The following is a 14,070-nucleotide window of genomic DNA, read 5'->3' on the forward strand; positions in this document are numbered from 1 at the left end:
TAAAAAGTTTTAAAGATAATTGCCTGAACTGAGTCATAAAAATGTTAAACTCAATACAGTTCTCAAAAAGTAAAGAAATGACAGATTCACTGCTCACCTGTGAAAAGCCACTGGCCCAGTTGTTCCCTGCACCTCCTCCATGCTCGGACAAGTAGATATTTTCAGGGTTGTACAAGTTGGCATATGGAGAATTCAAAATGGAATGGATCACTCTGGGTTCGAGATCCAGTAGAACAGCTCGAGGGATGTAATGTTCATCATCTGCCTGCAACACAGACTTTCATAGTCAGAAAACTGGAGGTGCACCAAAGAGGATTTCTCAGATAAGAGTATTTACGTAACCATATCAAACATCAAATTTGAAACAATAACACTATTCAAAAGTTATCAATTTGGGAACAAAACCATCAAAGTACATTGGAAAATAAACAAAGTTAATATTGACTGAATACACCGTTAGCAAAGGACCTTTGCAAATATTTTAATTGAGTATTATGCTTCTTTTTTAGGTCTCGACTGTCATTGAGCTTGCGAGAATATAGGGGCTTAACGAGAGCTTAACCACATCTGGCGCTTTCACGCTGTGCCCGTGAAAAGCAAGCTCAATGCGCAAGCGCATTGACCTGAAAAGCACGTGCACATGAAAGCCAGCCATCTGCCGCCAGCAGCTTCACTTCAGAGGGATCCGCTCCGCCCCCTGCTGCATGAAAGGCTTTCATTTCGCGGCCGCGTTTATTTATTTACTTTCATTTCGCCAGGCTTGTTTATTCATGGCTTGTTTTAAGACACTCAATAATAAAACAAAACAAAAGGTACACACTTGTATATTTGTTTTAACCTTTTTGGAGGGATTATATATATTATTATTTGGTAGAGTAGATGCGGGAAAGGGATAGATTCTTAAAAAGTTGATTGTTATCTTGGACCAACTACTATGCATCGGATTACAATACTAAGACAAGTATTAAACAGGTTGCTACATTAAAAGCATATCACCACATGTGTTTGGTAACAAAGTACAAATTTTATTATACTTTACAAAATATTAAAATACACTTTAAAAACATTTAGCAATAAACATAATCATAACAGTATCTTGAATAAAAAAGTCACAGAATCAAAAGGTCGACGCGGCGTTTCGGCTTTTTCTAGTACACCTTCATCAGGACTGATTCTAGACAATTAAAATCATAAAACACAGAGTTACCAAACAGATAATAGTGTCTGTTACATTATTCATCTATCTTTTGTTATATGTCGTCATCCCGATCTCAAGTACTCTACTACTTCTCATGCACTGCACACCTATCTATTCAATTGCAATACACATGTTATATCTCTTATCAAAAACACATAAAAAACTTCTGCACAGGTATCAATAATACATTTATATTATTATTATTATTCCCTCTCTTTTGCCTTCCCCTTGGATCTATATACATCCATCATGGTCTACCCATTTTGCCAACACCACGAATTAGTACCTTCTATAAATGAATGCGTACCTTGTATATCCAAATGGATTAATTATCCACGTGGATGGAACTGGTTGGTTCCACGGGAAGTCCTTTTTTAGAAAATGTTGGACCACTGGTCGGTTTGACTTTGCTAGTGGTTATTTGCAAAGGTGCTCTGTCTCTAAAATAGAGATATATAAATACCGAAAAAGATTATTATTATACACATGATAACACTTTGTGTTTGGGCTATATCTAGCTATGGATCTCTTTAGTACGTTACCATAGTCGTGGGTTAATTCAATTTCCACTGTTTGGAGATCAGCTCAATATAGAATGAAGTGGGAGACTTGATGTCCTCCTTTTATGCCTGTGGGTATAAAGGCACAAATGTGTAGGCCTGTTATTTAGGTTATTACTTTTCTATTTACACTACAGGCTTACATACCTTAATAGGGCTCTGTTCCTGCCGTGTATTTAGCTGCCAGGAGGAGCCACCGTTTTATACAATTGATCGTCTGGGACTCTTCTCCCTATGGAATTAAGATTAATGTTGTGGGATATATCACTTCCTTTTCTTGTGCCCTTTTTATTTCTATTGTCAATTTCATTATCATAGCACTCACCATGGGAGCCGGAGTACTGGTTGCAACAACACCTCAAAACCTTTTTCAATTAGTTGAGCATGTTTGCCACGCACGATAGATGTTTCGTGATTCTTCTCCTCAAATTGATGATATCTATACGAGATTACGTATCAAGAGTTATATTACTTTATATAGATACACTCACTGCAATATATATAACAGTGAGTGTAATATAAAGTAATATAACTCTTGATACGTAATCTCCTATAGATATCATCAATTTGAGGAGAAGAATCACAAAACATCTATCGTGCGTGGCAAACATGCTCAACTAATTGAAAAAGGTTTTGAGGTGTTGTTGCAACCAGTACTCCGGCTCCCATGGTGAGTGCTATGATAATGAAATTGACAATAGAAATAAAAAGGGCACAAGAAAAGGAAGTGATATATCCCACAACATTAATCTTAATTCCATAGGGAGAAGAGTCCCAGACGATCAATTGTATAAAACGGTGGCTCCTCCTGGCAGCTAAATACACGGCAGGAACAGAGCCCTATTAAGGTATGTAAGCCTGTAGTGTAAATAGAAAAGTAATAACCTAAATAACAGGCCTACACATTTGTGCCTTTATACCCACAGGCATAAAAGGAGGACATCAAGTCTCCCACTTCATTCTATATTAAGCTGATCTCCAAACAGTGGAAATTGAATTAACCCACGACTATGGTAACGTACTAAAGAGATCCATAGCTAGATATAGCCCAAACACAAAGTGTTTTCATGTGTATAATAATAATCTTTTGGGGTATTTATATATCTCTATTTTAGAGACAGAGCACCTTTGCAAATAACCACTAGCAAAGTCAAACCGACCAGTGGTCCAACATTTTCTAAAAAAGGACTTCCCGTGGAACCAACCAGTTCCATCCACGTGGATAATGAATCCATTTGGATATACAAGGTACGCATTCATTTATAGAAGGTACTAATTCGTGGTGTTGGCAAAATGGGTAGACCATGATGGATGTATATAGATCCAAGGGGAAGGCAAAAGAGAGGGAATAATAATAATATAAATGTACTATTGATACCTGTGCAGAAGTTTTTTTATGTGTTTTTGATAAAAGAGATATAACATGTGTATTGCAATTGAATAGATAGGTGTGCAGTGCATGAGAAGTAGTAGAGTACTTGAGATCGGGATGACGACATATAACAAAAGATAGATGAATAATGTAACAGACACTATTATCTGTTTGGTAACTGTGTTTTATGATTTTAATTGTCTAGAATCAGTCCTGATGAAGGTGTACTAGAAAAAGCCGAAACGCCGCGTCGACCTTTTGATTCTGTGACTTTTTTATTCAAGATACTGTTATGATTATGTTTATTGCTCAATGTTTTTAAAGTGTATTTTAATATTTTGTAAAGTGTAATAAAATTTGTACTTTGTTACCAAACACATGTGGTGATATGCTTTTAATGTAGCAACCTGTTTAATACTGGTCTTAGTATTGTAATCCGATGCATAGTAGTTGGTCCAAGATAACTGAATCAACTTTTTAAGAATCTATCCCTTTCCTGCATCTACTCTACCAAATAATAATATATATATAATCCCTCCAAAAAGGTTAAAACAAATATACAAGTGTGTACCTTTTGTTTTGTTTTATTATTGAGTGTTGAAAATTTTTTTTGCCTTTGCCATGGTATTTATGCCCCCCGTGTATTGATAACTTTTATAACTCTTAATGGTGATGCCCATTTGTCCAACATCAGAATAAGACACCATCCTCATTGTCCACCGACTCTGGACGTTTGTTCTCTTGACAAATACTTTCCCCACCGTCCCTCATAAATTAAGAGTGGGGTCCTCCTATTTGTTTACATATTACATTGTTTTAAGACACTACTTCTCTGATCGAATCGGCCCACTGTTCTAATAGAGCACAGGTAACAGGAAATACAGTTTTCCACAACTTATTTCAAGGCATTCAAGCAATAACATGTCAACTCAATCAGTGGTTAGATTCAACACAATCGAAAATTACTAAAGTTCTCTCTTTAAAAAGCATTTAACACAAACATCCAACAGCTAGCTAACTTCTTTCAACAGTGGTAACTGTGGAGGAAACAAATATGAAACTGAAGAGCATATCAGACCCCACGCGATGGCAATGGCCAAATAAACGCATTCATCTAGGTGGACGCTACTCAAATATTCTCAAATCCTCAAAGCGCTCTTTAAACACAACACACCCCTTTCCTGAACAGGAATCCCAGACGATCGATCCACTGTCAATGTACTTGAACTAAGTGAAAAATGACGAAACGTCGTAAATTCATGTAACGGGAAAGTAATTCGGTATGCTTGAGAAAAACCGTACTCGCTTGAATGCTTCACACCTTTGAAGTGAAGCTTAGCTTCACTTCAAAGGCCCCTGCTTTACACTATTCACGGCCGCCAGGCCGTGTCTCTTCCTCATCGGGCCATAAGGCCCACAGTTTGCGTAGTGTAATCATGCAGCGGGTCTATGTGACACAACACTCTGTTCGTGCCCATGCACGCCTGTTACGCAATGTTTTAACTCTGGCCGAAGCACTCTAACGTCTGACAGTTGTGCTCAGTTCTGTTGTACTTTTTTAATAACTGTTAATGCTACGAATATTCTATTTAATGTCTATGTTAACTGTATTGTCATTTATTTGTGGCATGTTGGTATTAAATTTACTGCTGCCCGAGGCTGACATTCTGCTATTTCGAGGTTTCCTTCAATCTAAGCACCAAGAAGCTTACCAGGTGGAATTAATTTTAAAGTGGTTTTGAAAAGGGGATTGAAAGGCTGAGACATCCTCTTGTGGCATTTGTCTCGTGTCACGTGTTGTCTTTGTGGTTTTATACTGCCGGTTCTATATATTTCTGCTTTTTTATGTTCATCTTGGTGTTGTGTTTATTTCTTGGAATCACTCTTTTTGTTTTTTACACCGCCCTCACTCTACCTTTGTGCAGAAAGAAGCATTTCGCCTACTGGACATGCTCACATTTTATTTACTTACATGTAGTAGTGTTATATAGCGCAGACAAGCTCAAGAGGGCGTCGATGCGCTTTACATGTCGCATATTTGTCAGTGTCTTAATCAAATTAACCTAGCCTGCCTGCATCTCTGTGTTAAGTGCAGGAGCACCAGATCGCCAGACTCGTGGTGAGGAAAATTAAATTTTGGCCATGTTGTGTTCCCTGGCGAGTACCCCACCGACTCCATGTACGAGTTAAAGTGCATGTAACTTCCCTCCTGTACCAGCTATGAAGACGCAAATACATTTGCGTCTAACGTTAACTTGTCCTCTTTCAGACCCACCATGAATGGGTTAGATGGTCCGTTCCTAAGTATGCTATGCCAACGTCTTTTTGAAGTGCACTCCTACGTTTCTCAGCCTGGCTGAAAGTAGGCCCTGAATCTCTGCCACCGAGCCTCTTTTCTGGCTTCTGACTGCGAGGGCCCCTGCCCAAGTAGCCCCCGTACCCGTGAACTCTGACTTACTTCTAGCGCGGCCCTCCGTGCTCAGCTCAGCCTGCTGCCTGCCAAGATTGACTATAACCTTCGTGTTATCTGTTTTCCTCCCCGAAGATACATTCCAGCCTGCTAGCTTCAGTAAACATCCTTCCTCAGCTACAGGGCTAAAGGGCCGACCTGTCTCTATGCAAGTAATTCATAGCCTCTGTTGCCATGCTTCCATGGAAGGCCCCATGCCCCCACGCTTCTCATACAGACACTCAGGCGCTTATACACGCACTCACAGCAAGTATAGAATAGCTTCTGCTCTAGAGACCTTTCTGCCCAGATAGCTTAGTTCCTAAACATCGGATATCAGATATGATAGAAGCACAAGTTGATCTGACATGCCAGACTTCTGTCTCTTTCCGTTAGTGTAAATGTCAAGTCCCCTGCACCCCTCCAGTTACACGTCATGCAGCTGCGCGCGCATCCAAGCTTCCGATTTCTGCTGACATTGCAACATTCTGTTAGCACCACCCCTTGGTGCCACCCACTTGCGTCACCTATCAGTGACGTTTCTAGCACACACCTCTAGTTTACGCCTAGTTTACGCCTCTTGATGATGTACTAATACCACGTGTATACTGTTATCTTGTCTTCTCTCAGCTGTTACGCCTCTTACATTGAACATTATGATGTAAACCAAGTATATAAGCTATGTATTGTCAATAAACGAGAGCGCGCTCATCTATCCCTTCTGACACCCTGTGTGGTGGTCAGAACACGATATCCTGATTCCTTTATGAGGAATAAAACCCTTAGAAACTCTAACACCACGGACTCTGTCTTCTTTCCTTCTGATTGAGTTATTATTGATTAAGTACTTATCTGCATAGAAATTAAGAGAGTAAATTAATTATTTACGTCATTTTGGCGCCTGAACAGGGACGCTTTTACCTGGATTGAACTGACAACAGATCATGCAAGTACGCACTTTCTGTTTTGCTGCTGCTCGTAAGTGTTTGTTGTACCAGAGATTCTGTAAACTGTCTAACATGGCTTTCTCTCCAAGATGGGCAGGACTATGTGCTGTATTTATCATGACTTGAACCATCGAGTCAGGGAGAAACCATTTAGATTTTTCCTTCGTTATCCAACCTTGACCTGTCTGGATCCCTCCTAGTTCAGTCCATTTCTTTATTTCATCTGGAGTAGCATGTGTCTGAATGTCAATTACGTCTAGGGCGGGATCTCTAACTGCCATACACTGTGTCGGTACTATTGTCTTTGTCACATCAGTAGTCTGGGTGTGAGTCAATGCTGTATGTTTTGCTGTCTGGTCTGCCAGGTCGTTACCCTGGGAAACAGAATCTGTGACTTTAGTATGTGCCTTACACTTCATGACTGATATGCCCGAGGGCAAATGTATTCCTTCTAACAGTGCTTGAATGAGGGGGCCATGTTGTATCTTGGCCCCATGAGAGGTCAGAAAACCTCGTTCTTGCCAGAGGACTCCGAAGTCGTGTACAACTCCGAAGGCATAGCGGGAATCTGTGTATATGTTAACATTTCTGTCCTTGGCTAGAATACAAGCTCGGGTCAGAGCGATGAGCTCTGCTGCTTGAGCAGACAGTGTGTCAATACGATGTGTTTCTTTAACTTCAGTTTCAGTGGTCACAGCATACGCGGCCACTAATTCTCCTGTACTTGTTCTCATGCATGAACCGTCCACATAAAGTGTCAGGTCTGGATTTGTCAATGGGACATCTGTTAAGTCTCGTCTAGGCTTAGTTACTGCATTAATGATTTCTATACAATCATGTGGAGCTGGATCTGTCATAACTGTAGGTAACAGTGTTGCTGGGTTCAGGATGCTGCAACGTCTGATTTCTATGTGTGGCTGGAATAGTGTTAATTCATAACCTGTCAGTCGTGCTATAGTCAAGTGTTGAGTCTGGGTTCTGTTTAACAAAACCTCTACAGAATGTGGAACTTGTACTGTTAACTGATGACCTAAAACAATTGAATCACTCTGTCTGATTGCTAACGCTGTTGCTGCTACTGACTTTAAGCACGCAGGGAGTGCTTGAGCTACTGAATCCAATGTACTAGAAAAATAAGCACAAGGCTTATGTGAACCTGCTTGATCTTGAGTGAGGACAGACAACGCTGTGCCATCACGTTCTGTAACAAAAAGTCTAAACGGTTTGCTGTAACATGGTGTTGCTAAAACTGGTGCTTGGCATAAGGCTTTCTTTAAGTCTTCAAAAGCTTGTGTATGTTCCTGAGTCCAAGGGAGGGCAGTCGAAGTCGCTGCCTCCTGCGTTGTTAATTGAATGAGTGGCTTAGCTAGAAATGCATACTGGGGAATCCATTGTCTGCAGTACGAGGTGAGGCCTATGAAGGCCCGCACTTCCTTTTGTGTCTTGGGTTGTGGCATATTTGCAATTAACTGAATGCGATCGGGAGTGAGCTGTCTCCCCACTTTGGACAGCAAGTGACCCAAGTACACAACTTGCTGAACACAGAATTGTAGCTTCGAAGGAGACACCTTGTGTCCCTTGTCGGCCAGAAAATGTAAAACTGTTAGTGATGCTTGTTCACATTCGGGCTCACTTCGTGCGGTGATCAGCAGATCATCGACGTATTGTAGTAAAGCGGTGTTGACTGGCATTTGAATACAATCTAGTTGTCTCTTCAGTGCTTGACTATAGATGCTGGGGCTTTCTGTGAATCCTTGAGGTGCGCGCGAAAATTTGAAACTGCGTCCATTTAAACAGAATCCGAAGAGATATTGGCTCTCTGGATCAATAGGCACGCTGAAGAAGGCGTTCTTGAGATCAATTACAGTAAAGAACGTTGCTTCTGAATCAATAGCAGTCAATAGAGATGATATATCGGGGACCACAGGATACTGTGGGATAATGCATTTATTCAATTCTCGAAGATCAATCACCAGCCGATATACTGGCGGGGCATTGGCCTTGTCATAGTATTCAGCTGCTGCCTGTGCCTGCAGTGTGGGCCAGCGATATGTGGACTGTGTGCCACATCCTGCATTGAGCATTCCAGTTGCTTCTCAAACAGTCAAAGAAAGAAAGACGAGCATATAATGTTACAAGAACAAACCGATCGATTTATGAGGATCGATATATCATGAAGGGTCCGTAGGGAACAAGGAGGGAATGAGGAAAATTAAATTTTGGCCATGTTGTGTTCCCTGGCGAGTACCCCACCGACTCCATGTACGAGTTAAAGTGCATGTAACTTCCCTCCTGTACCAGCTATGAAGACGCAAATACATTTGCGTCTAACGTTAACTTGTCCTCTTTCAGACCCACCATGAATGGGTTAGATGGTCCGTTCCTAAGTATGCTATGCCAACGTCTTTTTGAAGTGCACTCCTACGTTTTTCAGCCTGGCTGAAAGTAGGCCCTGAATCTCTGCCACCGAGCCTCTTTTCTGGCTTCTGACTGCGAGGGCCCCTGCCCAAGTAGCCCCCGTACCCGTGAACTCTGACTTACTTCTAGCGCGGCCCTCCGTGCTCAGCTCAGCCTGCTGCCTGCCAAGATTGACTATAACCTTCGTGTTATCTGTTTTCCTCCCCGAAGATACATTCCAGCCTGCTAGCTTCAGTAAACATCCTTCCTCAGCTACAGGGCTAAAGGGCCGACCTGTCTCTATGCAAGTAATTCATAGCCTCTGTTGCCATGCTTCCATGGAAGGCCCCATGCCCCCACGCTTCTCATACAGACACTCAGGCGCTTATACACGCACTCACAGCAAGTATAGAATAGCTTCTGCTCTAGAGACCTTTCTGCCCAGATAGCTTAGTTCCTAAACATCGGATATCAGATATGATAGAAGCACAAGTTGATCTGACATGCCAGACTTCTGTCTCTTTCCGTTAGTGTAAATGTCAAGTCCCCTGCACCCCTCCAGTTACACGTCATGCAGCTGCGCGCGCATCCAAGCTTCCGATTTCTGCTGACATTGCAACATTCTGTTAGCACCACCCCTTGGTGCCACCCACTTGCGTCACCTATCAGTGACGTTTCTAGCACACACCTCTAGTTTACGCCTCTTGATGATGTACTAATACCACGTGTATACTGTTATCTTGTCTTCTCTCAGCTGTTACGCCTCTTACATTGAACATTATGATGTAAACCAAGTATATAAGCTATGTATTGTCAATAAACGAGAGCGCGCTCATCTATCCCTTCTGACACCCTGTGTGGTGGTCAGAACACGATATCCTGATTCCTTTATGAGGAATAAAACCCTTAGAAACTCTAACACCACGGACTCTGTCTTCTTTCCTTCTGATTGAGTTATTATTGATTAAGTACTTATCTGCATAGAAATTAAGAGAGTAAATTAATTATTTACGTCAGTGGCAGCCACTAACCATTCCCGAAATAGCCATTGTGCTTTTCGGCGTATCCTTGTATGCGTAAACGCTGTGATTAACTTGTGCCGGATTATCAAACCGAACCCCGAGGTTGCAGAATTTCTGCCAACACGACCACCTATTTTTCAAGAACCCTCGTTTCACCCGCCATGGAAACCATGCTAACAATTTCTTTTACAATGATTAAGACAACAATGTCATCCAATGTCCTGATGATGATGCCCATATTGTAAGAAAGGCATCGAAACGTCGACACATAACCCCTTATGCAAATTCTGTATGTAACATCGATAATTGCAATGGTGCGGTTTAACATTTAACGTCGGTCCCACTGAAATACAAGTGTACAGACAAATTTCGTGCTTTTTCCATTTTCCCTTTTTGTTGTTGTCCTGTATATGTTGAAGGCCACGGCTGTGCCCGCTTGACATTTTTTAAAAACAACCTGAAAATTATTCTTTTGATCTAAAAAATAAATTCCTGTCCGGACGGACAGAAGACATACAACCTAATAAGTGTATGATCATTGCTTGCAGTATATTCGTTATAGGGACCACTGTTCTTTATAATATGGAGCAGTGAAAGCAGCGTGTTTTTTTACACACCCCTTGTCGCTGCTGTTTCCTCAATCCCCAGTAGTCATGGCATCATCTCGTGAAAGATAAAAGGCGGAGCGGTCCATTCTTGGGTAAGCTGCAGGCAGCACAAATCTCCGCAGCTGGCGCATTGACCTGCCGAGTCATCGTGCTGGTTGTTTGAAGGTTTTTGATCCCTGTGCCTGCCAACCCCGTCCTGCCCACAGTTTGCGTACTGTAATCATGCAGCGGATCTCTGTGACACAACACTCTGTTCGTGCCCATGCACGCCTGTTGCGCAATGTTTTAACTCTGGCCGAAGCAGTCTAACGTCTGACAGTTGTGCTCTGTTCTGATGTACTTTTTTAATAACTGTTAATGCTACAGATATTCTATTTAATGTCTCAGCACCACCCCAGCATCACTCAGCACCACCTCAGCGCCACCCCAGCACCACTCAGCGCCACCCCAGCCCCACTCAGCGCCACCCCAGCCCCACTCAGCGCCACCCCAGCCCCACTCAGCGCCACCCCAGCCCCACTCAGCGCCACCCCAGCACCACTCAGCGCCACCCCAGCACCACTCAGCGCCACCCCAGCATCACTCAGCACCACCACAACAGCACTACCCCAGCACCACTCAGCACCACCATAGCACCACTCAGCGCCACCCCAGCATCACTCAGCACCACCACAACAGCACTACCCCAGCACCACTCAGCACCACCATAGCACCACTCAGCACCACCATAGCACCACTCAGCGCCACCATAGCACCACTCAGCGCCACCATAGCATCACTCAGCGCCACCCCAGCACCACGCAGCGCCACCCCAGCGCAACCACAGCACCACCCCAGCGCAACCACAGCACCACCCCAGCGCAACCCCAGCGCAACCCCAGCGCAACCACAGCGCAACCACAGCGCAACCACAGCGCAACCACAGCACCACTCTGCGCAACCACAGCACCACTCTGCGCAACCACAGCACCACTCTGCGCAACCACAGCACCACTCTGCGCAACCACAGCACCACTCTGCGCAACCACAGCACCACTCTGCGCAACCACAGCACCACTCTGCGCAACCACAGCACCACTCTGCGCAACCACAGCACCACTCTGCGCAACCACAGCACCACTCTGCGCAACCACAGCACCACTCTGCGCAACCACAGCACCACTCTGCGCAACCACAGCACCACTCTGCGCAACCACAGCACCACTCTGCGCAACCACAGCACCACTCTGCGCAACCACAGCACCACTCTGCGCAACCACAGCACCACTCTGCGCAACCACAGCACCACTCTGCGCAACCACAGCACCACTCTGCGCAACCACAGCACCACTCTGCGCAACCACAGCACCACTCTGCGCAACCACAGCACCACTCTGCGCAACCACAGCACCACTCTGCGCAACCACAGCACCACTCTGCGCAACCACAGCACCACTCTGCGCAACCACAGCACCACTCAGCGCAACCACAGCAGCACTCAGCGCAACCACAGCAGCACTCAGCGCAACCACAGCAGCACTCAGCGCAACCACAGCAGCACTCAGCGCAACCACAGCATCACTCAGCGCAACCACAGCATCGCTCAGCGCAACCACAGAATCACTCAGCGCAACCACAGCATCACTCAGCGCAACCACAGAATCACTCAGCGCAACCACAGCATCACTCAGCGCAACCACAGCATCACTCAGCGCAACCACAGCATCACTCAGCGCAACCACAGCATCACTCAGCGCAACCACAGCATCACTGGTTCAAATATGTTCTTTCAATGTTTCAAGCGGTTTTCAAGCTTTCAAGCTTTATTACAAATCACAAAATGATGTTAATATTTCACTTAAGTTCTTGGATTTTTGTCATAAAAAAAACACTGAATATAATCTTCACAACAGTTATTTACAAAAGTTTAAGCTATTGCCATTACAAATTAAATAGATTATTTAAGTATTAATTATTTTTAAAAATGTAAAGCCATTGTTATTTGTAATATCAATACATCTAAGTCACGTAAATACAAAACATGCTGCATTACAAATGCTATAGGTGTCACATTTGCGAAAGTTATAACTATTAGCATTGTAAATGACAAAGCTATTAATTGAGCTATTTCAAAAAAACACCACAATAATTAAAAAAAGTCATTTATAAGACCAATAGCTCAAACTTTCCTAATGCGAGACCTATTGTATTTCCAATGCTTGTTTTACATGAATGTGTGCCAAGGATAATCTTTTTGGCAGCAGCTGAATTTTACAGCGATTTTGCAAACTTGTGTTGAATGCAGCAGGGACTCTTAGGAACAACAATCCAGAATTCCATGCTTTCTGCATATCTCCTGGTGTTCAAGATTTGTTTTCCCCAAAAAAGGTTATGCTGGTGAAGTAAAACTAGGATATTCAATGCAACTGGCGAGACAGACGTCAAGAGACTGAATGGACGCAGGAAAGGAACTCTTCTCAATTGGGTTCAAGAAAATTATAAAGCCCATGACTATATGGGCAAGAGGGGAAAGCGGAATCAAGGCAGAGGTAATGTAGGGTCTCTACCTAAAGAGGTGGGAATAATTCTTTACGAAAACAATAAATAAAAGAGGGTTCTATTGTCAAGGATTGAGAGAATTGATTGCACCATTTAAATTTAGAGATTTATTCTTTGAATGCAAAACAATTTTCAGCAGCGTGCAGACATTTGCAGAAACATATTCTCCTGTTTCACAACTGAATTCTACTTATTCCATGTAAGTCTTTTACATTTTTTCTTTAGCTTTTTAAAGCTTGTTTTGTCATTTTTAGGTTTCGCCTAAGACTGCACATGCGCAGTCTCTTGCGGGACTTTTTGTTTTCTAACAGTGGGCTTATAGCCCACTCATTCTTTACGGTTGGTTGGGTTCAGTGTTACTCTCATTTGCTTGCTACTTATTGGTCATCTGACATAGGCTCCTTCCTCTACGTGTATTTGTACCTCCCTTGGAGCATTGACACATTTAGTTTAACTTTTCATTGTCTATTTTTAGCCACTATTTCTTGTGTTTAGTACTCTTCAAGAGTGCATATTTTTTCAGCTGTCTTCATGTACTTCTCCCCCTCTGTGGTCATCCCACCTTCAGATCCTCTTCTGTCGTTCTGCAGGTCTACAGCACCTCTGTTGTGAGTGTGCCTACGCGTCTTGTTTTCGTCTGTCAGATTCCTTCTGACAGTGGTGAGTTTTTGGATACCGAGGCAGTAGCCCCATTTTCTCCACATTCATTTTGAATTTTTTAGTCGCTGTTTAGGTTGTCTTATTGATGTGTGACGCTTTGTCACAGTTGAGGTTGTATCACAAGGTCAGCTCAGTGATGGGCCGGTTGTGAGTGTGCTTGCTCCCAGCCCCTTTTTCTACTCTCCGTAGTCCATCTGCTTGCTCAAGACCCTACCACTCTGCCTCTGTTGTACTTGTCAGGCCCCCCCCACACGCCCTCCTTCATTTGTTCCCAATGATCAGGTGTGCCGCCCACCTCGCAAAAAAAAAAAAAAGCTGC

The 14,070-nt window shown here is 43.2% G+C and overlaps 1 protein-coding gene across 1 annotated transcript in view; it reads right to left on the reverse strand.

Moving 5' to 3' along the window:
* TUBG1 (tubulin gamma 1) overlaps nt 1–14,070 on the reverse strand; it is a 197,387-nt gene that overhangs the window by 107,902 nt on the left and 75,415 nt on the right. The window contains exon 3 of the mRNA XM_086924100.1: nt 98–265. Coding sequence (XP_086780226.1) covers nt 98–265 — 168 coding nt within the window. The remainder of the gene's footprint in view (nt 1–97; nt 266–14,070) is intronic.

Source organism: Lissotriton vulgaris, chromosome 5 (genome assembly GCF_964263255.1).
Source record: "Lissotriton vulgaris chromosome 5, aLisVul1.2, whole genome shotgun sequence".
NCBI classification, from domain to species: Eukaryota; Metazoa; Chordata; class Amphibia; order Caudata; family Salamandridae; genus Lissotriton; species Lissotriton vulgaris.